This window comes from Lutjanus erythropterus, chromosome 22, assembly GCF_056507025.1.
Source record: "Lutjanus erythropterus isolate fLutEry1 chromosome 22, fLutEry1.hap2, whole genome shotgun sequence".
NCBI classification, from domain to species: Eukaryota; Metazoa; Chordata; class Actinopteri; order Lutjaniformes; family Lutjanidae; genus Lutjanus; species Lutjanus erythropterus.
The window spans coordinates 4,626,949-4,653,998 of NC_139338.1; the positions used below are offsets into that span (position 1 = coordinate 4,626,949).

At 39.6% G+C, this 27,050-nt stretch overlaps 1 protein-coding gene across 1 annotated transcript in view; it reads right to left on the reverse strand.

Annotated features, from left to right (window-relative positions):
• dennd5b (DENN/MADD domain containing 5B) overlaps positions 1-27,050 on the reverse strand; it is a 108,455-nt gene that overhangs the window by 54,601 nt on the left and 26,804 nt on the right. Inside the window, exons 2-3 of the mRNA XM_084710737.1 lie at positions 12,514-12,573; positions 1,762-1,871 (exon numbers count right to left, since the gene is read on the reverse strand). Coding sequence (XP_084566863.1) covers positions 1,762-1,871; positions 12,514-12,573 — 170 coding nt within the window. The remainder of the gene's footprint in view (positions 1-1,761; positions 1,872-12,513; positions 12,574-27,050) is intronic.

Consider the following 27,050-nt stretch of genomic DNA (forward strand, 5'->3'; position numbering starts at 1 on the left):
AAACTGCTGTCAGCTTTATCTGTTAGAAGAGCTCTCAGTATGGAAGTGTGGCCAAATTTAAAGGGATAGTTGAGACTTTTGAAGTGTGGTTGTATGAGGTACTGATCCATAATCAGTGTTTTGGCAAAAGTAGATAGTGAGCGACACGCTCCAGTTTGAAGAAGCAGCAAGAGCACCAGTGTAGGAAGCTAAGTAATGTACTGCTGTGGGCAGAGTCAACACAAAAACAACTTAAGCTATTCTTAACTATTTTTTCTGCTTTACTTTTCTGTCAGATAGCCTTTTTCAATGGGAAAACACTGTTATATAAACTAAATATCACACTCTGAAAACCAGCCAAACTCCTTTGACAAAGACACTCATTTTACCTCACAGAGCACAGGCGGTCTACCACTGCCTAAATCTGTCAGTCTGTTTGTTATTGTGTGACTTCCGTCAAATTAACCCTGTCACAGAAGTCACACAATAATACAAACTGCATGAGTTCCTACAAGTTCCTAAATAAAACTGCTCACAGCAAGGTCTGTGGATTATCTCGAGTAACTGGGCCATGATTTTTGGAAAGAGATGCTGGTTTTGAATTTTTCAAATGTATTTTTTGATGCTTTGAGCACCATAAGTCAAGTTCCACTTAACATCTCTATGGCTGATATCTGCAAAACTCTGCAACTCACACCATAAAAAATCTAGATGGATAAACAGCACTACAAGTAAGAGGAAGGAAGGATTCTGGGGACAATTGTGCCTTCAAGGTGAGGCTTAGTCTCCAGAAATCCAGAAATCTAACTATATGTAATGTCCTCAGCATGACCTAAGTTTGTGTGTGTGTGTGTGTGTGTGTGTGTGTGTGTGTGTGTGTGTGAGTGTGAGTGTGTGTGTGTGTGTGTGTGTGTGTGTGTGTGTGTGTGTGGTAGGAGTTGTGTTGGGATTTGAAAACAATCATCACTGGAAGTGTGATTACACTCCCCCATCCTTCTCATCTCTCACCTCGCAGCGGGAGGAGGAGGAGCTGGGAAGAGAGGAGAGGATGATGGGATGAGCAGGTGATGGAGGCATGAAGGAGGAGAAAGAGGAGGAAATGAGGGGCTGCAGAGGTCACAAAACTGCTGCTTCTAACACAATGTCTCTAAGCCGCCCGTCACCCTCGACAGCTCGCAATCATCTGGGCGTCGGGTTTCAGACGCCGCGCTGCGGCATAATGGCCCGTTTCCATGCCGACGTAAGGCGAGAACCGCGGCTGAATTATTCATCAGTGCTGACGCTAGAGCAGGTGGAAAAATAGGCGGCGATGACCTTCCATCACGAGAGAGAGACACCCACAACTGCACATACGCAAACACACAGTCCACGTGGAGAATACACTCCTGTTGTTCCTGTCGAGGTCACCACACTGACTGTTTAGCACCTTCAGGAGAGAAATCACACTGTTCAAAAACTAATTCACGGACGCTCCAATAACTCTCAAGGTCTGGTTTTGTGAAATAGACAGCCTGGAAATTTGTATATATTGTATATATCTTGTCAAGACGTCCTGGAGGGGATTTATTATTGCTTTGTTGCCCAGGATCCCTCAAGAAGATGCTGTGTCGCCAGGGCAGTATGCTCAAATGTGTGGTTTCTCCCTCAAAGGGAAATGTCTCTTCCCAATATGCTGGTTTAGATAATCCAGTGTTTCCTCTCAGTAATGCCACTACTCTCCCTGCACTGCTAGAGGTACTGATGGACACTGTTCAATCTCATATAATGGTACAGTCCACCTACCATGTTGACAGCATCCTGGTCGAAGGGGTTCCACTCCACATTCTCAGGGTAGCGGGCCAGAACTTTGGACTTGAACGTCCTCTTCAGGGGGCTCTGCTCAAAGTTTTCACCTGGACAGACGAGAAGACAGAGAGAAAAAGGCCATGAAGCAGCAGTTAACACAACAACTAAGCATCATGACTATCAGGGGGTCATATCACAACCACCAATACAAACAATTATTATCACGCTTTAAATATCCATTTTGCACTTGAGGGAAATTGGGATCAATTTGTCAAGTGTACCAAGATGTTCTCACTCCAGACTCATCAGCAGCTTGATCACTGGACCTGCACTTCAGACTACAACACTGTGGTCACCCCCCTACCATCAGTTTTACATGTGCAGGACTCCACAGTCAAATTAGCACTAATATACTAATATGTAATATGCAACATCCAGGCAGACTAAAAAACAAAGGGTCAAAAACTATTTGTTTAAGTTTAGGAAAAGATCATAGTTTGCATTAAAATTTATGTGCAAGTTAGTCTACATATAGTAACTTACATAATGTAAGTAACATAACGTAACTTAAGTAAGTAACATAACGTAACTTAAGTAAGTAACATAACGTAACAATTTTCTTTACTTACATTACGTAAGCTAAAAGAAAGTAAACACTGACTAGTAGTTTCAGATGGGACATGAACCCCTGCCTCCTGGTTGAAAGTCCTGCGTTTGTTTGAGAGGATCATGGATTGGATTAAAATACCTGCATAAGTTAACATACATTACGTATGGAACATACATAACTGCATAAATTACATAATGTAATGTAAATTCCTTAAGTTAATAAGTAACATAAGGTAATGTAACGCAACGTAGTGTAACATAACAAAACATAAAGTATCGCAACATAATGTACCATAATAGAACATAGCAGAACATAATGTAACAAAACATAACGTAACCTAACGTGATGTGACATGACATGACTTAATGTAGCGTAACTTGAATAAGTTAAAAAGAAGTCAACACTGACTGTTGGAACAGGGACACAAGCCCCAGTCTCCTGGTTCAAAGTCCTGTGTATGTTTGAAAAGATTATGATTTGCGTTAAACTAAGTATGTTAGTTACATAAGTTAACACACATAACGTAATTTACATAATGTATGTAACATAACTTACACAATGTACATATACAACGTGACATAATTCAGGTTAGTTAAAAATATATAATTGTTGAGTATTGGTTTCACTCAAGAACCGAACCCCATCTCCAGGGTGAATGTCCTGTGTTTATCTGACCAACCTGCCCACGCTGGCTCCCCATTACGTGGACTTAAACACTCTTTATACTGTGTCACCTGACTTCCACGACCCAACAAAACTAAGCAGTCAAAGGGCTGCTTCCAGAGCAACACTAGGTAGGTAACCCTCATAATTTGAATCTTTGAGGCACTGACCAAGCTGCTGTATCCGACACGTTTGGGAGGGAGAATCAGCTTGAATCTGAGTGGAGTGGGGAACACTGGACAGAGAAAAGCAGCAGTGACAGGATGACCTCATGTACAGTACGTGTCACTCTGGATGGAGCCTTTCACTGACAGCCACTCTGACTGCATGCATGAGATTCCTCTTTGTCAGCAGCTGGACTGCTCTACTGCACTGTTTCCCCCATCCCCCACATCAACACACACACAACTCTAATAAGCTTGTAGTAGCAGGCGCTCATTTCACAAAGCTGCAAACTCTAGAGTAGAGAAAAAGGTGACAAGATATAAAACTAAAATTGGGTAGGGAGGTTCATGGGACACAGAAGAATGAAGCCTGTTGGAGTTACTGTTCACATTTTAACCAATTCGGCACTGGTACCTGGAATTCGGTACTGATACCCAACAATAGCTTTTTTTTCAGTAATTTACTCTCTGTGATAACAAAAATGTTGTTTCAGGTGTAAAATATAAGTCCAAACTTCTCAATTTCAACAATGCTATTTAGTTTGAACATCTTGGTATTTAGTTTGAGTATTTGTGCCACACGAAATAAAACCCCTCTCAACCCTGTTCCTATAATCTTCAGCCTGTCAGTCTGTCCCCTGGGCTTTTAACACTGTTGTTTGAGGAAGCCGCTTGCATACTCTAATATTTCCCCATTAAAAGTAATGCAATTCATGAATACTAGTTTCAGTCTCAGCTTTCAGACATAGTAATAAATTTCAAACACTTTTAGCGTACTAAAAAGTAAGGACTTTTGTACACAGTGGCTGAGTGTTGGCTAATGCTAGTAAAAATGCTATGCTAATGTCAACCAAGGCAGTTAAAAAAAAAAACTCAGATGTGCTCCCAGGTACTGAAATTTGGCCCAGACTGATTTAACGTGAATCAGTACTCGGTAGTACCAGCATAATTCAGTCGGTACCCTTAAAATTCCCCAGTTCGGGACCCAACCCTATTTTGGAGCATTTTGTGATAAGAATGCCTGGAGAAAACAACATCCTGTTTTGTTTCCTATGTGACCACTATCTGCCAAAGAACTTCCATTTTAAAATGAGGAGATCAAAATCGGGAAGCAAGCTGTTTACCGATTCCAATTTAGAAGTAAACAAACAAAAAATGGAAAATGACTTGTTGCTTGCTTTTTATTTTGATATTAAAAGCAGAAAATGAAAAAATGTCCCAGTTCCTGTCTTTTGTTTTGAACATGTACTTGGCAGTGAAGAGATTTGTGGTTTAAAATGAGAAAATTAAAATCAGGAAACAAGCTACAGACTCCCATTCGGAAAACATCACATTTCCTGCTTACTTTTTTTATAATGAAAACCAGAAAACAAAAAAAGACAAAAAAAAAAAAAAAAAGAAAAAGAAAGGATTTTTTTTGGTTTGATATTAAAAAATGGAAAACAAAAAAACAACCCTTATTCATTTTTCTTGGTAACCTTAAAAGTACCAAATTCAGTACCCAACCCTATTTTGGAGCGTTTTCAGATAAGAATACACATTTTTTTTTGGTATGTGACCGCCAAGCTCACTGTGTAGGTGTGTGTGTGAGAGAGAGAGAGAGACAGAGAGGGACAGACAGTTGTCACAGCGGCATAGCAGAGACAAACTGTGTCTAATGCAGGACAGCCCAACAGCTGCTCAGGACACAACAGGCGTCCAGCAGAGCTGCTCCTACGATCCACTGTCGCACTACATCTATTTCTTCCAGTACAACAGACTCAGTCTCAGGACTCTGACTTTCCTCCACTGTGTTCTGTGTCGCTCCACTGAGCTACAGACACACTGTTGCTCCTGGTGATTGAGAAACAGAAGCTTAATGTGCCGCGGGGATTATTCTAAACGGCTCTGAATCACAGCGTCAGCAGAACAGTTTGTATGTTAAATGGAAACACTCGAGAGAAATTGTTTGGAAAAATTCAAATTGTGTTTCCCTCAGCTGTGGTGACAGGAGGAATTCATACAGGGGAGTCCAGGGAGTGGAACAAAAGCAGAAATGTAAATGTAGGAATATATGGTGTTCTGATATCACAGCAGAAGGAACATCACTGGTTTATAAAGTATTTTATAGAATTTTTTGCATTAGATCTGGTGGAATCTTTTTTTTTTTTGGCTGTTTGTTTTTTTTCTTTCATCAGTTCTTCATTTTCATTTTACTGGTCTGTAATTATCCTGAGAGGGACTATGTAATTTGGTACTAATTGTAGGAAAAATGGAAATTTCCTTGGAAACTGTAATCTCCGCAATCTTTTCTGACTAATTTCATATTTTTGCATCTTCTGTTAACCTACTTTCTTAGGACTAAAGCCTTGGTTACAGTTCAGCCAGGAATTACTTCAGAACTGCAACGATTAGTTGATTAATCTGCTGGTAGTTCAAAAGAAAATTAGTTGGCAACTGTTTTGACATTCAGTTAACAGTTTCAGTCATTTCTTAAGTAAAATTGTCAACTTTTTCTGGTTCCACCTTCTTCAATGTGAGGATTAGTTGTATGTCCTTGTGATTTCTGAAAGTAATAAATGAACAGTCTTTGGATTGTCGACTATCGATTGGACAAAAATATAATTTGACGTCACTTTGGGCTCTGGGAAATTGTGATGGGCATTTTTCACATTTTTTTGACATTTTATAGACTAAAGGGTTAATGATGAAAAGAGCTGCAAGATAAACTGTTATGAAAGTAATCATTAGTTGCAGCCCTGTTTACAATAAAGTTCAAACCCAGAGAAACACATTTACCATTTACCTCTGAGATTGAAACACAAAGCTGGGACTGACATCATACCCAGGCTGACCACATTACAGTAAAATAAGTTGCAAAAAAGCTGTTTTGTGCTTAATAACAATTCGTTATGTGGCATTTTATGAACACAAACACCACAGCCAACATGTACTGTGTATGACTGATTTAGTAAGACAAAAGACTAATAAAAGCTTTCTGCACAGAGCAGCCAACTTGGATGCTGAGGTCAGGGTTGATAAAAATCAGACACCAGGTGGCATTCCAGTTGAAGTTTCCAACATGGAACTTATAAATTCTGACTTCCCATGTCAAACAGACTGCACCATTATTCAAAGATAACAGTTAATTTCTTCTGATCACCTACTGCTATGATTTCCAGGGGAAACAGTCAACAACATCTAAACGTAACGTGAATAAAACTTAAATATATTTCCTCGTCCATGAACGTAATTTCTGCCTTTTCGTTGCGTCAGATGAAGACAACAACTCCCATGATCCCCCACTACTTCATTACATCATCAAACTACGTCTTTTGTTACTCTTTTGAGATGAGAGACCCCAAGCAGCAGAAATTATATATTGTGCGTTTAACTTTTCCAATGCTTTGAACACAACAAACAAAATTCCATTGACCTCCATTGTGTTGAGGTAAAGGCAGAAATCTTAGCGATGCGTCGACTTGTGAAAACAACTGTCACAAAGGGCCTAATGATTCCAGGGTCTGCTTAATGCCTGTCTTCAAAGAAAAAGCTCATTTTAAAAAATGCGCTGGATAACACAAAAGGTAAAAAATATGTCTTTGTGTGTGTGTAATTTGGGTAAATCAGCCGTTCAAAGAGTATAAGCAATAACTGGTGATCCATGGTGGGAATTTGCTTGGCTGGTCTCCTCCGACACTCTACATTTCAATGATCCGCAAGGCAAAAGCCATTCAGAATCAATTCAAGACAATAACTTTATTTGCCCCCAGTGGGACATTTAAAAAGCTCGTAAAGGGACATAAAGTCCTCAGGGGGACTTTAACAAGGTAAATACTTTCTGAGTCCAAGGTTCAAACTTTTCCACTGGTGAAATGCTGACGGTGCTCTGATACTGGGGTCCAATAATGACTCTCTGAAGGCTATTAAATCTCACAAAACATCATTTCATTTCCTTTCAGTGAGCAGACCTCCAACAGTCCTGCTACACAGTGGACACAAAGCTACATTGATTTCAGATAAGTGAATGGGATGTGTAACTGGGAGCGCTGGTGTATTGACTGTAGACAGTTTGGGCCTTTTTTATGATTAAAGCGAGAGGTCAGGAGGTGAGTTAAGATAAAGGAGGAGGGGCACACTGATCATCTTGAACGTTTAATGATTGATCATTCTGAGGTGGGCTCAGTCGCCAGATCAATAAGGGTTTTATGTGAGAATATGGCTGACACCAACGTGGATAGAAGAAATTGAACAAACAAAAAAAAGAAACCATCTCTTCACACATGAACAGACTCTCTCCCACTGGGTTTCAGGGCTGTTCGGGATGGGTGACGCGGTGCTGACCTCCAACGGCCAGCTATGTCCCAAGGGTCTAGGACAGCCAAAGATAGAGAAGTCCTGCCTCACTCAGCATAAATGAAAATATTAATAAATGAAGAATAAAAAAACAAAAAAACTGATGGCCAGTGGGAGATGGATTCAGAACATCTATAACCCTCCCCTTCCAGAAAAACTCAACCTACCAAATCCCACCTATTTCATCTGTTGTTTGTTTCTTTTCTGCTTTCTTTCTTTCAAATATTCCATTACAGTACACATTACACTTGTGTCACATTCAAAATCATACACAACACACTGCCCTGTGCCCTCTACAGTACACACATCCCACATAAGAACTTCAGCACCTTGGCCAGTGTACTTGATGGTGAACGGATTTCCATTTTAAAGTGAGAAAACCAAAATCAGGAAACCGAGCTGTTCACCGATTCCTATTGAGAAACAGAAACAGAAAAGGGAAAAGGGCTATGACCCATTTCCCGTTTTTCTGTTTTGTTTTTTTGCTTTCAAATGAGAAAACTAAAAAGAGCTGTTTAGAAATAGGGAAACAAAAAAATGGAAAATAACCTGATTCCTATTTTTTGTCTTTATAATAACAATGTTTTTCTTGAACCAACACATTTTAATTCTTATTTTCCATTTAGAGGCAAATCGAAGAAAAACAGATAATGGAGTAGTTTTCCGTTTTTGAATATTTGAATATCCAAATTAAAGACAGGAAACAGGAAACTATTTTCAGTGGCATTTGGTGCTCTAGTAAGTATTTGGACCAACAAGACAGTGTATGTGGGATTGAATTAAAATAAACTACTGTGTGTATTCATGGTCACCCAGTGCACTGGTGTGGCTCATTGATGTTTTTAATAGTTTTTGGACAACAATGGAGCTCTGTGGCACAGAGGAGGAAGATACATCAGGCTTTGATACACACACAATACTGGATAGAAGGGTACATTCACCGTTGAGGGTGAAAGGTTGAGAGGCAACGCCAGATGAATAATGAAAAGGCCAGCTGACATTTAAGGAGAACCAAACAAAGCAAAACAACGTTTTACAAGCATGTCTGGACTCTCTGCCGCAGACTGACTCCCTCCAGTTCTCTGGTCCGCAGACACACTACAGCAGAGGTGGGAAGTAATAGAGTACAAAAACTGTGTTAGTGTACTTTTCACTTTTACTCTTTACATTTGAACACAAATATCTGTACTTTCTACTCCTTACATTTATAAAACAGGCTTCTTACTTTAGTTTTAATCCATTTGAGGTGAATTATTGAGCATACTTATTTTGCATTATTGCATGTTGCCTTTCCAACATGAAGATCCTTTTTAATCTAAATGTATGGGACAATATCATACAAAAAAAACTTAGTGTATCCATCAGTGCATATCGCACACAAAATACATAACAGAAGAAAGACAATGTAAAAGACATAAGACAAAAATGAAATAAATGATGTAACAAGATGAAAATGACATCAAAGGCATAACAAAATGGACAATGGTGTATAAGACACAACGAGACAAAAATTCCGTAAAAAAATATAATGATAAAAATGATGCAACAAGACAAAAATAATGTGAAAGGCGTAACCAGACGAAAACAACATGAAAGACATAACAAAACTAAACTGTAACAAGACAAAAATGACATAATATGACAAAAATGTCTAAAAAGATGCAAGAAAACAAAAACAAGGTTACAAGATGAAAACAAGGCAACAAGACGAAAACGATGTAAGTCATAACGAAAATGACGTAAAAGATTTAACAAGACAAAAACCATGAAAAAGACGTAACAAGATGAAAACATAAAAGACGTAACAAAACAGAAAGAACATAACAAGATGTAACAAGACAAAAAACAAAAACAAAAAGACACAAGACAAAAATTACATAAAAGATACAAGACAAAACACAAAGACAAGACAAAAATGACAGAACAAGACATAACAACACAAAGGCAACGTTAAAGACACAACAAAATGAAAATGATGTAACAAGACGAAAACAACAGAAACATTCGCTAAATGTTCCTCAGAGGGTGAGTTTTCACTTTTATATTTTGAGCCTGTACTTGTTCATTTTTATTTGAGTAAAGACGTTGAATAAGTACTTATACTTTGTTTTAACACAAGTATCTATACTTCTACTTGAGTAAAGAATGTGTGTACTTTTGCCACCTTTGTAGTACACATGCTTTATGTGCAGTTAAGCATGAAATGACATTTAAAACACCTGGTAAAACAAAGTTTGATTTTGTTTAAGCATGTACAGATAGCAGCACAACGGCCTGAGACTGCTGTCAACTAATTCAAGAGGACACCCTGTATACATATGCTGGTTCTCTGTCTCTTTCTTTGTCTCTGTCTCTCTCTCTCTCTCTCTCACACACACACACACACACACACACACATAGAGATCCATATACTCAAACACACATGATTTCACTTGGCTGAGAGAAGAGAAGAGAAGAGAAGAGAAGAGAAGAGAAGAGAAGAGAAGAGAAGAGAAGAGAAGAGAAGAGAAGAGGCTTTCTTTGTTTAAGCCTCCATTCTCTACTTTCATTAACTCCCTAAACTCCAGTCTGCCAGCAGGGACGGGTGTAGAGAACAAATAACCTGGAGTCAGGGAAACAGGACGACTGAGTTTCTCTTATCAGGGCTGGGTTGAGGAGAGGGGCGAAGGTAAAAATAGTCGGCTACGATCAGGAAGGACGAGAGGGACTGATTTGGATAACGAGCTCAGAGAAAGATGACCCAAATACTGTACAACCAAGAAAAGGAAATGAGAGACAGAAAAAGGCTGAGGGGATGAAATGGATTGAAGGGTGTAATCTGGGTGGAGGTGGTGGAGGCAGAGTGATACATCAAGAACACAGCCTGAAGTGAAATCTCTACAGGGAAAATGAATGGGGTTTTCATTCAATATCTGTCAGGAGAAAAACATGTTTCACTTCAACTAGTCCTACAAGTTTAATCCTGTAAACAAATACAGATAATGTAATGTGTAAAAGATTGTTACATTATGTGAAGCACCATCTTCCTCACACCAGACACTGAACTCCAGCATTTCCATTCTGGCATTTATAACTATAAATATATCATGTTTATACATAACATGCAACTTAAACTGTGAAAATACTTCATCATACTCCATCACATGACATACTATCAGCTGATTTGCTCTGGGATGATGACTTTTGCATGAACTCAAGTCAGTCAGCTCATGATGAAGGTCTGACAGTTGGTTACACTTAGCTTCATTTTCAGGGTGGCAAAAATATGAAGGCTGCAACTAATGATTATTATTACAGTCGATTAATTGGTCGATTATTTTCTTGATTAATCAATTAATAGTTCTGAAAATGTCAAATGAAAATGGTGAAAATTGTTGTTTGGTGTTTCCCATGACGTCCTCAAATGTCTTGTTTTGCCCACAACCTAAAGATATTCAGTTTACTGTCAGAGAGGCGTAAAGAAGAAGAAATATCTCATAATTGCCAATTATTGCCTTATTTCCAATTAATTTAAAGATCAATTAACAATGGATTAATGGATTAATTGTTGAAGCTCTAAAAGAATACCATCTCTGCTAAGACATCATCAAAGACATCAAAGACAACCTCCTATTAAGTGTTTTATTTCCTCACAGTCTGTTTTATTAGCATAGAGCAACATATAGATATAATCAGGGCTCAACAATAAGGATTGTTTGGGGCAAGTAAAATGCCATGTTGGTCAAGTGCTAAAAAAACAACTAAACATCTTGTTTTTTTCTGGAGCTGAAAATGCAAGTAGCTAAAAGATGAACAGTCTTGCTTCCTTCTCATTTCTGTTGAGAGGTGTACATGTGCAGTACAGATCAGGCACTTCTGGGAAAACGGCAGTGAGTAAAGACAAAGTTTATGACCTGGAGGGCAATGTACTTTAAAAACGTTGGAAATGATCAGTTTTGCATTACAATTTTCATGTTCACTGAAAAAAAATATTATAATGTGTATGTAATAAACAACTCTTGATATTGCACTTGGCTATACTGTGATTGCAATTAATTTTGCAGCCTTACATTACACTTTTTTTTTAGTTGAAAACAGGCAAGTGAAAAAAAACATTAATGCTGAACCCTAATAACTGATGTATATCCTCCTGTTCTAAGGTTAAACATGGTGTTCCACAAGGATTAGTACTTGGACCACTTTTGTTCTGTGTGTACATGCTGTCCTTAGTTGTGTCTTCATATATATATCTACTGTATATACACAAGGCTGATGACACACTATTTTTTTTCCTTTCAGTAACAGCCAGTAATCCTTCCAGCTTTTAAAATGAGAGAACTCTTGTTGTAGGTCCATCACTGGGTGAGTAAAAAAATATATGTGAATGCCAAGAAACCTGATGTCTGGTTGCAGGCGGGGCTGCAACTAATAATTTTTTTATTAACAATTTTATTATCAATTAATCTGCTGATTTATTTACTCATTTAATCCATCCATTAATCATTTTGATTGTAAATGGATTTAAAAGGATTCCGATTTGATAAGCAGATTCCATGCAATTCAATACTACAACACAATGCTATCAAACTCAAACCATAAACAGTTTTTAGTTGAACTAATTTGCATGGAACCTTTTGGTTTATTGCAGGGGTGATTTAGAGTGTGACTCTAATAACATTCAGTTGCATATTACTAAACATGATGAGTTGTAACCCAGACCTTAGAAGTTGTTGTTCCCTACTGGCAGTAGTCACAGACAAAAATAGGATAAAACATTTAAATATGAAAAACATGACAACCCCAGTCTATGTCTCTGTGAATATGTGAAAATCCCATTTATTTTCCCCAGTGAAGTGTAAACCTATAGTGGGGTAAGGCTCATATTAGAGCTCACAGCTTGTAAGGAAGCAGCCGACTGATGGAAAGCAGACGTGGATGCAGACAATGTGAGATGTAGCGCTCTGTTATGAGGGAGGGGAACAGTTGATGGTGTTTTACCTGTGGCTGCAGTATCAGGATCCCTGCCTTGGCGGTCTGCTTCTAGCCATTGGTACAAAGCTACAGACGAGCCGCATGCAGAAAAACATGGAGCAAAAAACAAAGAACAAAGGGGGCAATGTCAACAAATGCAGACAGAAAAGCAAATTAATCAATGTATGAGAATGAGTAAAGCATGGATGACACACATTATCAATATCACAACAGAGCATGGCATTTAAGACACAGCCTAACACACATGAGCTTGAAAGGGAATATTAGCATTCTGAAATGGCACTTTTTACTTTCCAATTATATTTTTGTGAGACACTGAACCACCTACAGCTAGTGTAATTAAGGAGTTCCAATGGAGACACATGCAGAATGTTAGATACATATTGTCAGTCATTGTCTGCAAAGTGTCATAATATTTGGTCTTTTTGGGAATAAAAAGTGCCACTACAGAGTTGCAAGACTCAATGAAAATGTTCAGATGAATGTCTGCCTTGAATGATAGAACTGTGAGTGAAGTAGCAGCTTGTGGTTTAATGTTAGTGAGCAGCAAACTCTCTGAGTCAAACCAAGCAGCAGTATTTGCACATTAGCAACAAACCATGAGCGTCTCAGTCAAACTCCAAACCAGAGACCACAGAGAAGATGTTTGTATCTTGGCATAACATCTGCAATCCTACTGGCCCACAATCTATACTAAACTCATGCTGTGCAGTTAAACGAAGCTAGGAAGTAGCAAGATCGATGAAAACGATGCATAAGATATCATAGACATTTCCATTTCAAGGATTGGTCCATCCATAAAACAAGTCTTGAATTCGAGTCTTTCAAACAGTGTAAAAACCGTAGATCTTCCATGAAGAGCTTAAATAAGCAGATGCTTATTATACTTTTACACAGTGGAATATGATCGTTCTTCAAACAAAAGGGGAAATTTGGTAGGGAATAACAAGAGGCAGAGATTTCCACAGGCTGACACAAACCCTAGGACTAGAGATCCAACTCAGATCCCGGACAGGAAATATCCAAGTGGACCCAAGAAGACCCGGCCGTGATCACATGGTATTAATCAAGATGAAAATGCTGTGTGTGCGCGAGGTTGTGTAAATAACCGATACCCGTGTGATTCCTACCACAGGGTTGATGGAACCTCTGACTGGTCGAAAGACTCAATCCAAGGCATCATGGGACTGCCAGCAGGTGGCTAACACCATGCAGATGTCAAAAAAGACGCTGCAGTTCAAGATTGGATTTCAAAGCTTCTGAAAGGGATACGATCTCACCGAAGACTTATCCATATTGTCAGAGTCCTACCTTGAAGTCCTCCAACAAGTGACAGAAAGAGGAGGGATGTCCAAAACCAATCCAGCAGATGCCTTTTCAGGACTTTTAGTCCTTTGTATGGGTCTACATTTCTGTTATAACATTCCTGTCTGGTGAAAGTCCTTTCAAACTCAAAGCCCCCAGTTTGTAATACAGGCTTTCTGTTATAGGAGGAGAGGTCACCCTGATGACATCATTAGGCCATCAACAGGATTATTGTGTCAGACTTGACAAAGCTCCTCCACAAGACATTATACAACTGTTTTGACAGGGTAAGCAATACCCCACCATGATCATATTTAGTGTAAACTGGTTTACCCTGTCCACTGTAAATGTCTAGATTATAGCACAATAAACACAAGCTAATTTGTGTGTTGATGGATCATACAGACAGTAGGCTAATCCCTGTGAGAGAATCTCTGCTCTTGTGACTGGAATCACCAAGCCCAAGATTAGCAGCCTTAATCAGCTCACTGCTAAATACAAAACTCCCAGGGCGCTTTGCAGTCACAGCACTGCATGTTAGATATCTTCATCCAAAGTGGCTTGAACACAGCATTCAGCATGGGTGGGATGAATACCTACTCCTGCTAGTGTTGGCTATGATCTGTACAGGACTAGTGTAACCACCAAGTTTTCACCCAAAATGTTGAGTAAGGACATCTCTGTTGTGGTAAAAAATTAAATGTAATATGGTGCAATAATGTGCACACAGAGAGAAACAGGAAGGGGGACCTGGGACTTGATTTCAAGGTCGTCATGGTGACATATTTTTATGCAGCTGGTAACGTCCTAAAATAGACTCCGAAAAGGAGACTCTGTCCAGGTGTGTGCTGCTCTATTACACTCACACACACACACACACACACACACACACACACACACACACACACACACACACACGTTTTCTCTAGCCCCCTACCCATTACAACTAAGTGCCTAACCATGAATGTTTTTTAACTGTTTATTGTATTGTCTGAATTATATTTAATTATTTAAGGGGTGTGGCTTTTTTAAATAAACCTACAATATATCAGTTTGTTTTATTTTTCTTATATTTTACATACCAAATGAATTTGTTTTTTTAATTTGTAGACATATATAGAGATATATACATATAAATACACTTCCTTTATTATACCTTGCTAATCTATGTGTGTTTTAATGTTGAAGGATGTTTTATACCTAGCACTTATCTTTTAGTGCATTTACCTTTAAAGTTTTTGTGTGTCTTTTAATATTTTAAGCACTTAAACACTCAATCATGGTACTTACTTATAAATGTGCATCTCATATTTTATTCTAATTAGTTATGAAGCTCCCACTGCCCCCTACCTGTGCCTGTGATCTTTTAAACCTTTTTTATTTTATTTCTTGATGGAGGGATTGTAACCATGAATAGTGGTTTAATATGGGATGCATTTAAAGTATTTCTAACACTTAGGCTCCCCCTCATAGCAGTTAATTAGAGAGCTACATTTTAACCCTTTCCTAACTCTAAAGTGTTAACCTGCAAACAGCCTGGTCCCCACAAAAATGCTCGAATCTCAAGCTGGACCCAACAAATGAAGTAAAGCAAACCCACATACACACATATCCTTGTTTTGTTATATTTGTGAGGAGCCATCAATGACATAATACATTCTCTAACCCCCAACCCTCCCCATCACAACTAAGTGCTTAACTTTAATTTAAACTTAATTCTAACCCTAATCTTAAAACCAGGCGTTAACCTTCAAACAGTCTTGTCCCTACAGGAACGGTGGGATCTCAGGTTTTGACCCCACAAATATAATAAAACAACTCCACACACAACACAGGGACAGCAGTCAATACTGCTGATCTTTATGACAGGCACACACACACACACACACACACACCTCCCTGTCAGCATTATGTAAGCACAGAACATTTATTAAGTGTGCTATCTCTGCAGTTTCCTCCTGACTGTGTGTCTCTTACATCACTCTGCTCTTCCTGTCTCACACAGTCTCTTCAATCAGCTCACTCACTATTTGCACACGTGTTCAGGTACTGCTGCTTGTGTCTCTGCCTCAAACTGCAATAAACAGCAGTACACTGTCATGCTTAAGGGTCAGTGCGATTACAGATTCACACTTTACTATTTACTCTTAACCAATCACATCTCTGAAAGAAAACATCAGGAGCAGTCACTGTCTCAACCATGTACTATGACAATATGTATGAAAATGAACAGGTAATATAGGTTCCTAGAAACTAAACTGCCACCATGTTGAGAGACTTAATCTGCAGCTTATAATAAAGCAAAATGTCTCCCTAAAGAACAGTTACTGGTCCATAAACAAAAACAACAACAGTGCTCAAAGCAAGTGTACTTTTTGACCTAGTATAGTGAAGCAAATGGATTTTCTTTTACTATATTAAAAACTATATATGTGGAGATATTAACAGATTCTCCAAGCATCAGCTCAAGAAGAGCCTTTACTCTTAATGACAAACTTATGAGGACAATATAAAACTTGGTTAACCACCTGAGCAGAGAACCACAGGTGTGGAAATTACAATTATTGTGGTAACATGACTAAACTACTTTACTGACATACCATCAAGTTGTAAGTAAGTAGTGTAACGTAAACCACTCCCTACTGGATTTTGCGGACGTTTGGGATTGTTTCGGCCTAAAATACCTGATTTCACAGCAGCCTTTCTTTGCAATGAAATTGCGGGGCCAAGTGAAAATTGCAAAAGAAAGTTGTAATTTTTTAAATCATTCGTTAAAAATCAAAGGCAACTTGATCCAGGGAGAACAAAACTGTGTGTTCTCACTAACCTGACCAAATAGTGTCAGAATAACAAAGATTATTAAAATCTGCTTTATTTGTAAATGAAGTGCATCTAGAGAGCATTCCACAGAGAAATAAAATCTTTTTGGAGCTCAAACTCAGTCAAAAGAGCTCAATAAAAGGATAAAACGTTTGCAGAAAAGTTGGACAAGGTTTTGCGTTTGGACAAAATTGCGTGGTCAAACAGAATTCATAGGGCTGGGAGGAATTTGCATGAATTGTTGTGATCATGACATCGCAAGTTCCTGGAGGGACTGATAAAGTTACCCACAAGTCATCAACATCTCTTAAGCTAAAACAGGCTTACCTAACATGTTACGTGTAATTAAATTACAAAATAAAGGAAATCTGTTACAGTAATCTTTTACAGTTAGTGAGAAAAATATGGAATACACCTGAATATTGTCTTCGGGTTGCCTGAAGGAGACCACACTCTACTGAGTGACCTCTTCTTGTCTGAAAACTTAGTTCATCCTAATTAAATCTTGGATGTTGAAGGGTCTATATTAAATTGACCAATAATACCATGTATCTGCCACTATGACTCATATACCGTCTGCAATCAGGATAGACAGCAAGACAAGGTAATTCAGGCATTCTGTCCTTTATGTCCCAAGATCTATTGCATGATTATTTGTATAGCTTTGCTCACAGCCAATCACGGCAAGTGAACTTTGATTCAATGTGACATGTGACTGGCAGCAGCTACAACCAAAACTTAGGTATTGGTGCTGGTGTTGTAATTTTGCCAAACTGGACCTGATCCACCACCATGTGCTAACTTCATTCAACAAAATGCCTAATTATATGTGAATGGATGCCAACATAATCCACTGGCATGGAGCTTTTATTTTATTAAAAACAAAATAATTCTGAGAACATCCAAAGAATGCAGAGCTCATCTTGCTCTGAGCTGTGGGAAGGGAAATGACGGACCTGGAGGTTATTTTTCTCTGGCGTGCTGACACAACAGCGTCTGCTCTGCTGCCTGGAACTGAGCTGAGAGTCTCACCAGTCATTGTGTGAAATGAGGTGTCTCTCGGTTCAGGCGGTGGATCAGTCAGAAGGGAGGGAAATGTTCAGCTGCTATGTAAGAGGAGGAAAACCACACACACACAGACACACACACACACACACACACACACACACACACACACACACACACACACCCACACACACACAAGCACTGCTGCTGCCGTTATCTGCTGCTAGCATCAATGCAGCTCCGACTGTCTGTCTGCCCAGCTCTGCCCATTCTCATTGTCGCACATCAGATAAAAAAAACACACACAGGCACACGCGGTACAAAGATGCAAGAATACATGTTGGACATATTCTGGGTCATAATTAATCTTCCTGCTTCAAATGAGCTCTCCAGCACACACACACACTCATAGATCCCTGCATGCATGGACTGCACACAGGACCAATGACGCAGGTTCGAGTGATTGTAATGATCAGAATAGGCTTGAGATCAATAAGTTGCAGTATTAAGCTGATTAGGTATTGGTCTCCATATACTGCTGCTGCTTCAAGCACAGGGTGCTTAAACTGATGGATTCATTATTGATTCAGCTTACATGTTACTAACATCTTAGGGGCTGTATTGTTGCTCTGATACTCTTCCAGTTTAGTCCTGATAATTCATTTTACTGTGTGCACACAATTTCAATAATAAAGTCTCATTAATCACACATGCAGAGCAAAACCAGCAAAAAATATATCCTACTAATATTATATCACACTGCTGTACTGGGTCACATGTTCCACAAACACACACTGTAGTTTATGTTGGCTCAGTCCTACTGCCCTAAATATTCACTATAGCAACAAAAGTGGATTAATCCACTACTGAAAATAGTCCCCAACAAAAGCACTGTTTCCTCCAGTTTGATTAATAAAACTTTGAGTTTTTTCTGAGGTGTTTTTAAAGATTCACATGTAGGAATCAATGGGCTTGATGGGCTGGGTAGCAAAGTTGTCACAAGTATCGAAGTATCAATACTTTTTCAATACCGCATGTTTAAAAACAATACAATACTAACAATTTATAGTATCAAAAGTCTCAGTTCAGTTCAGCCTTCAGTCTCTGGCCTGAAATTTGGCTTGTTGCAAAACCAAACAGTGTTCAACACAGGTTGTTTATTTTTTTAAAAATCTGTCCAATTTTGTGTGCCCAGGACTTCAAAAGAGGTATCAAGTATAATTTTATTTATACTAACATTGTATTTAGTATTGTATTATTCTAAGTTTAAAATTATGGTATCATGACAACTCTATAGGACAAGGGGGTCAACAGTAACAGTTTCCATTAGCAACCATTTTGAAAAATTGGCAACCAGATCTTGGCCTTTCATTACCATCAGTGGCAACCACTTTCAATATATAAAAAAATAAGGAGCAAACAGCAAAAGGTGCACCCCAGAATGAATACATTGTTAATATCTGTTGCATTAGTGGTATTTCAATATTTCTGGTACAGTCAGAACAAGAACCAGACAACGCTGTGAGTGCATTGTTGCATTTACTCACATGCTGACAGGCAACTGTGTAAATTTATCAAAATGACAAAGAACCACATGAACCCGAAAAACAAGAAGGAAATCTTGGCAGATGCACTGGCCCAGCACCTTTGTGCTGCCCAGAAAATTATTCTGCAAAGCCTTAAATGACACACAAGTTCCAGGTAGCACATCCTCCTTTTCATTATTAAGCTGGCACATAGCTGCAGAGTATCTTAAATCATCAAAATATAAGAGGACTAAAACTGACAAACCCCATTTTTGGTTTCGGCAAGCAAAATCTGATGCCAGCCACTTTTAAAGGTTTTGTTGACAGTAAGTCTATAGATATTGCAAACCTTATTCTTTAACTGCATATTTGTAATTGTTTAAAATGATCATTGTCCAGCTGCACGCACACCACAGCTGACTGTGTCAACTGAAGTCAGACTGACCTGACATTGACACGTGGAGTTTTAGACCATTTTTTCAATAAGCTGTAATCCTGTTTAATATACAATCTATGGTTGAAGCGATTTGTCTCCTCCACAGACACAGCAGAGACTGTTAGGCTGCTGCAGCTCTTCAGGAGCGCAGGATGCACACAAACTGGAAATTGACAATAACAAACGTGGACGAGTCCTCTGCTGTAAGCTGATCAGCAGTTTATAACTGTCAAGTGTCTGTCAATGTAAAGTACAGTCTGTTATCCTGAAAATGCTCTGAAAATGAGCACTCTGGACAATGGGTTAAGTGGCTGCCTGTCTCACTGCTGCCAAACTCCGTGAAACGTGAAACAGTTAATTTGGTCCACAAAAGAAGGGGGATACCGCGTCTGTTTCCTTGATCTCTAATGGTACATCGTAAACAGTACGGTAAATATATTACAGATTTATCCTTTAAAGCAGGAGACGTGGCTATGTGTCAATGGCAACAGCTGTTTCCTGAAGCTGGCTTGGCCTGGACTCCATTCTCACTATGGATGCAGTTACTTGGAATGAATGGGCGAGTAATAGGGAGAGAGGAGAAACACGCCAAATGTAAAAACTACAGAAGAATAACAGTAAAGATGTGACTTTGTCCTGACAGGAGCTGTATCAGAGTAGGATCGTCCCTCAGCAGCAGCTCACTGTACAGCAAACTAAAGTAATTACTTTGGTGAGTCAGTGTTGACCCTCTGGGACTGTGTATTGATGCAGAGGATGGACTGTTTTCAGCAGCTTCATATTCATCATCATACACTCATTACTACCTTCAATTCCCTCTATGATCTCACTCCCTGGACACCCAATTTAATCTGAGCTCTGCTTTCATTATGAAGGAGTCTGTTCCACCACACCTCATCCATTTAGCTTTAGCTCTGTTGTTATTCATAATGTTTTGTTTGCTTGTTTTGTGGTTTTGAATTCTCCCTGCACATATGCAACAATCATGACAATCCCAACTAAGCCGCACAGCACTAAACTCCTGAAATTCTATATTTGTTGGTTTTAAAATGAGGCCTAAGTAAATCTTTAATCAAAAAGCTCTGCCATACTTTATGTTCTAAACTGGTCCAAACAACATCCTGTGCAGAGTCCTGTGCTTACTGTATTCTTTTGAGGCTGGATGCTGCCCAAGTTTTCCTTTGTAAGCCTAATAAACCCAGATAAATGTCATCATAATAAAACCTAATGCTATGCAATATCTACATAATTATCTAACCAAATAATCTGAACAGAAATGTTGCCATATATGTAGCAGTAGTTTATAGATGAAATAAAAATGGAAAAATAGCAAATATTTTAGGGCTGCAACTAACAATTATTTTCATTTGATTAATCAGCTAATAGTTGTTTGTTTTAAAATGTCAGAAAATGGTGAAACATGTCAATCAATGTTTCCCAAAACCTAAGACGATGTCCCCAAATGTCTTGTTTTGTCCATAACTCAAAGATATTCAGTTTACTATCAGAAAGGAGTAAAGAAACAAGAAAATATTCAGCTCTAAAATACTTGTTTACCTCCAGGTTTATTCTAGGGAAGATTCTGTATGAAAGAATTAGGGCTGTACCGAATGCTTCAAAGCTCCGTTCAAATCATTATTGAAAATTAGTAGAAACATTTCTGAGAGTATTCAAAGTTCTGTTTCTGAAATCAGGGCCAGGAGGACAAATATGAAACATCAAAAGAATGCGACTGTTGTCTCACAACCATTTTAAAAAAAGGAGATATTGAAAACATGAGCACATCTGTGTCCAAATGTATTTAAAAGTTATTGTACTTGATTTTCATGATCTCAGTTTTCTGTGCATGTTGGGCCCCATCCTAGATCAGTGGAACACGTTCCACCATCAAATCTGAGCAGGGAGTAAGATTGATTTGTTCCCTTGTTCCTCCTCTCCTCTCCCCTCATCAAGGTGTAAGTGTCTGGTTGCCATGGGATACCCCTGGACTGTGAAAGCAGCCAGCGAGAGCAGCTCCACCATTAAAAGTGAATGAGAGTGTGTTCAAGAGTATGAGGGCCGATCGGGGCCCTCACTGCTGCCTCCCCAATTGAATTGCAAAGCTGCAGCCGCGCAACAGTTCAACAACAACAGATCAATGAAGCCTGAGAGTGTGTGTGAGTGTGTGTGTGTGTGCTCTGTCTCTACTTGCCTTCTCTACTATTTCCATATAAACCACTTGCGACACTGATTGCAGCATTTGGTGGAGACATTTAACCAAACAGTAGTGTGGTTGGTAGGCCTGGGTGATACAGCTGCAAAACCACAATAGTGAAGTTTCATATTGGTTGATATTAATTATTATTGATCATGTAGGTTGAGACTGATGATATGTTGTGTACTCAAAGGGGTGCAAGCGGCTGATAAAATGAGTAAATCTCACAATATTTTTGACCAAATACCTTTATATTGAAACAATATTGCAGGGATGACTATTGGTGCTTCCACAAAATATAACTAAATAATGAGATTTTTTGATAAATAATCATCAACAATGTGGACAGAATGACTAAGTCACTGCCGATCGGAGCTGGAGCCGATAAATACCAGTGACTACTGCAGACTCTTTTGACCCGAAGTGAATGCAGACTGTACCCTTTCCAACTGAAGACAAAAGCCAGATGTGAGTGGGTGTTAGGGGATTTTTTTTTTCTTCAGAGTAAAAGCAGCTTAATGCTGCTAAAATCTTCCAACTTTATCACTTTTAACTGCATATGCAACATGCTAGACTGTAAAGTTTGACAGGAGTAGCAACAGTAACTACAGAGGCTGCCTGGCCTGGTTTAGGGTAAATTCCATATATACAAACTTTTTCCCGATCACGTTTGAACCAGGAAAAAATGAAGAGACAATTAAAGAACTGAACAATTAGTAACCAACATTTAAAACTTGTTTAGGTAAAAACTGATGACAGAGTTTTCTGTGCCTTTTTGCATACATTCTGCTTGGAGCTTTCTTCACCACCTCCACTCTGTATTTCTGGTGACAATCATCAAAATAATGAGGTCATTTCCATCAATAGATGCACACACAGTCAGTTCAGCTTTGCAGGAGGGGTTTCCTCCCCTGAGTGTCAGGGGTGGGGTATTATATGACACATGCTGCATCATTAGAGCCACAAATCACTTAATGCACCTCTAATTACATGCAATAGGCCCCAAGAGGACGTACACAGAATACATATACACTAGCATGTGAATACACAAACACACACACATCCATGGTATACACACAATGAGGAGTGAGAAGCAGCATCTCATTAGACAAAACATTTTAAAGCTCAGCCCCTTACCAAGCACACACTGGGGGGAAAAAGCCCAATTACAGCACGACACACACACACACACACACACACACACACACACACACACACACACACAGACAAATAGAAGAAAGACGGAGGAACTAATCATATGTTGGCCTCAGACACTGATGCATAATGTATGTGGAGCCTGTTGCCCTGTTAGCCCGGGTGATCAGACGCTTGGCTTATAGTGTGTGTGTGAATCTATGTGTGTGTGTGTGTGTGTGTGTGTGTGTGTGTGTGTGTGTGTGTGTGTGTGTGTGTGTGAGAGAGAGAGAGAGGGAGAGAGAGAATCTGTGTGTGACTGACAGGCTTTGTTGGCCCGCTTCAATGCATGTGTGTGTACTGAGTCCTTTAGAAGCAGAGCGAGCAGACAGAAAAGTGATCGCCAGCCAACAGAGAGACGACACTGTCAGTGTTTCACCTGCATGAAGGTACAGACGGGGTGTGTGTGTGTGTGTGTGTGTGTGTGTGTGTGTGTGTGTGTGTGTGTCTTTAAAAGCAGCGCTGTGGCCGTCATCACCCACAGTCCCTTGGGCTCGCGTGTCCTGTGCTACTTCAAAAGCATCTGTCTGTCTGTGAATATCCTGAATATCTGCTGAATACATTAAATCATCCCCCTCAATGCACTGAGTCAGTGATGCGTGAAAGAAATGATGCATGCTGGGTACAAAGAGCCTGTGGAGTTCGACACAATCACTACAAGAACTCACATGGAAATATTAGCTCAAATAAACAAAATGTTTCATAAATCACTCACAGGTAGAATCACACGGCTAAAAAGGAAGGAAATTATTCATCCAGACAGATTTCACACATTTCTGTTCACCAGTCATCGCTCATCGTAGCACATTAAACCAATTAAGCTCATCTTAGGTCAGCATAAGAGAGAAACTAGAATTTAGAAAGTGTACAGATATATTTCTCCATTTAAAAAGGAAAATAAGTGCGAGAATATTTAACTTCTTAATACTTGAGAAGTTTATTTTATTTATTGGACATAGTGAACATACATAGTGTGCATAACATAGTGAATTTGCCGCTTGTGCACAACTGCTAGCCGAGACCTGAGAGGACAGGAGGGGGGACGAAGATGCCGACAATCGCCGACTGATGGCCTGGCGATAATCATTTGGAAAAATTTTTACATATCGGCCAACTCTAATCTCCATTATCACAGCCTCAAAATCAAAGCTACAGAGGAAGAAATATCCTGAACTTTTGTTGACTAAGACCTAAAAACATTGGATTCTACATTCCCCGTAATGTGTGGTAGGTCCGTTCAGTAATCCATTTATTCAGAGTTTATCATTTAAAGACAATGTGTTGGAGCTTCAGGTCGGGGAGCGATGGATCACAAAATTCGCAGTTCGGATCGTGTCACAGTTTTGAGTCACAGACTGGATAATTTTTCAAATCAGCAAAAAAGAAAAAAAGGTGTGATTAGGGTTACATTATGTTAAGTATGCCTTTTTGTAACCATAGTAATGTAATGTAATAACAATACTGATGATGATGATAATTATTATTACTATAAATACAAATCACACATAAAAATAACACTAAAATAACACCCGACAGTAGGGATGTCCTGTTCTGATCACGTGATCGGAAATTGGGGCCAATCACATGATTTTCAAATGATCGGAATTGGGTGGAAATTATCAGATTTAACCTTACAAAACAACAAGCATGGCCATGTTCACGTTTTAAATTCATCCTGAGGTACAAAGCGATTGTCAAATGGAATGACAATGGCTTAGTTTTAATTTGAATAAGTTCCACAACATCAATATTCATTGAAACAACACCGTAAATGTCACAATTTACGGCAGGCGGGGAATTCAGACAACATAATAGTAGTGAGCTGGTAGTTAGTAGGCTAACGCAGGGCAAACATGTCACCTCGGGACAGCAAAAATGTCTGCAGTTTGGAGGTATTTTAAACTGGACAGCGAAGGCAGTGCAACAGCCACTTGTAATGTGTGCAAATTGGGCATTTCACGTGGTGGAAATGTGGATGTGTTCTCTTTTTTTCTTCTTCTTATTAATGCATTGCTAAAGTATCGGATCGGGATTCGGTATCGGCAGATACTCAAAATCAAATGACTCGGACTCGGGGGCAAAAAAATGTGATCGGGACATCCCTACCCAACAGCCACCTCTGTTATCTGCTTGTATTTCCTGTATTACGTTAACTGCTTGCTTGATTGCTAATCTGTTAGCCTTGGCGACTTCTAGATGTCAACAGTTTTGGCGTACATATTGTTGTCGCCTAGCAGCGATGTTCTCAGGACTTCATTCGAAAAGAAAACTCTTTGTCATGGCCAAAGCCTCACTACAAGTCAGCAGGAGCTGATCTACTGGTCCCATAACACATTCCACCACCCAGTGCTTCACCAGCAGCACCTGCTACAACTGGGCGGGCAGCCAGCCTGGCCACACACACACACACACACAGACACACAACCTTTTGGTCATCTCTAAATGGAGCCCGCGCCCGCTGTGCCGAGCTGGGCTGCCAACGTCTGGCACTGACTGGGTGGGAGCAGCACCCATCTGTCTCCTTGGCAACAGGTCAACTAAAGATGAGGGTGGGAGGGGTTGTTGTTGTTAGGGTGTTGGGCGTTGGGGAGGGGGTGGTTAACACCTTCTAATCTCTTAATCATTATGAATTATCTTTACATGATGGGGATGAGAGTTGCAGGGGGGGGCAGCTGAGTCAGAAAGAGAACACAGAGTGTGTGTGTGTGTGTGTGTGTGTGTGTGTGTGTGTGTGTGTGTGTGTGTGTGTGTGTTATTCAATGGTCCAGTGTTCCACTGCCCAGGCTATGCTGGCTCTATTCAGCACCGTATTGGCCGGCCGCAGGACGCTGCCGTGGTGATGTCATCATCCTGTCATGCTGTCAGACACAGCTTTGTTCTTTTCTTCATGTTAAGGTGGTGAGGAGAGAGGAGATGAAGAGGGTGAAGAAAGAAAGAAAGGAGGAGGCTGGGGCGGGAGGTGTCGAGGGTGGCCGACTCATTTTCATTCAGGCACATGCTCTGGTTGCTCCCCTGGGTCCTCCCATCATGGGAGGCTTTTGTGTCCCCACCTCATGACTCACTGTCACCTGACTGTATCAGCAGCTGCTGTTCATCTGCACCTTATTATCAGTGTGATGAAAGCAGCACAGATAACCTTTGCTACACTAAGGGGAATAATTGATGGACACGATGAAGGAGGGATGATAACGTGCTGTCACATCCGAGCACTGAGGGATTTGGAGGGGAAAATGTGTCCCCACGAGTCCATTTATCCCCGCTAAGCTGTGGTTGCCACAGTGGCAAGAGTCCAGCATTCTTTAGTCATGACACAACCATGTCAGCAGGCTGCCAGCAGGCCGGCTGCAAGGAAGACAAGAGCTCTGCAACAACTAAAGTCAGAGCAAGTTAAAACCAGATGATTTTCAGACATACTATTTATAAAACTTTTACAATACACAACCCATATCACCTACATATTCTGTTGTCTTGCTTGTCCAACATTTCAGTTAAAGTAAAATACCTATGATGTCATATTTTACACCGGTTGGTGCAAATTGGACTATTCCATTTAACTTGTGCATCATTTCCTTTGCCTGACATTACATCTATGGACTAAAATCTACAATTACATAAAAAAGCTAGAGGTTCAACAATCCAGCCAGAGGCTTACATCAGCACCTGATCACTTCATAAATGATCAACACAGTAGGGCTGGGAGATTGGACAAAAATATTGCCTACTGGTGATTGGCTGAATCCATTGCCGGTTGTTTTTTACGTAATGTAGTGAACTCAAAACTTGCAAACATCTCCCACTTGAAACTTAACACAACTGATGGGTAGACAGTGGAAAATTTAAACATATCACCAATGCATTCCATGTTGTGCGCAGATGTTCATGTACAAAAAAATGTGCAATTTATGTATTTCTAAATGGTTTTAGCAATATATTTAGTATACTCTAATTCATAACAGATTTATATCTGTTTTGGCTTTTGTGTTACTACATTTGGTATATGTGTTTTTCTGTGCCCCATCAGCTCCATAAAATTGAAGTTGTGAGAGACAGGTTTAAAAATAGA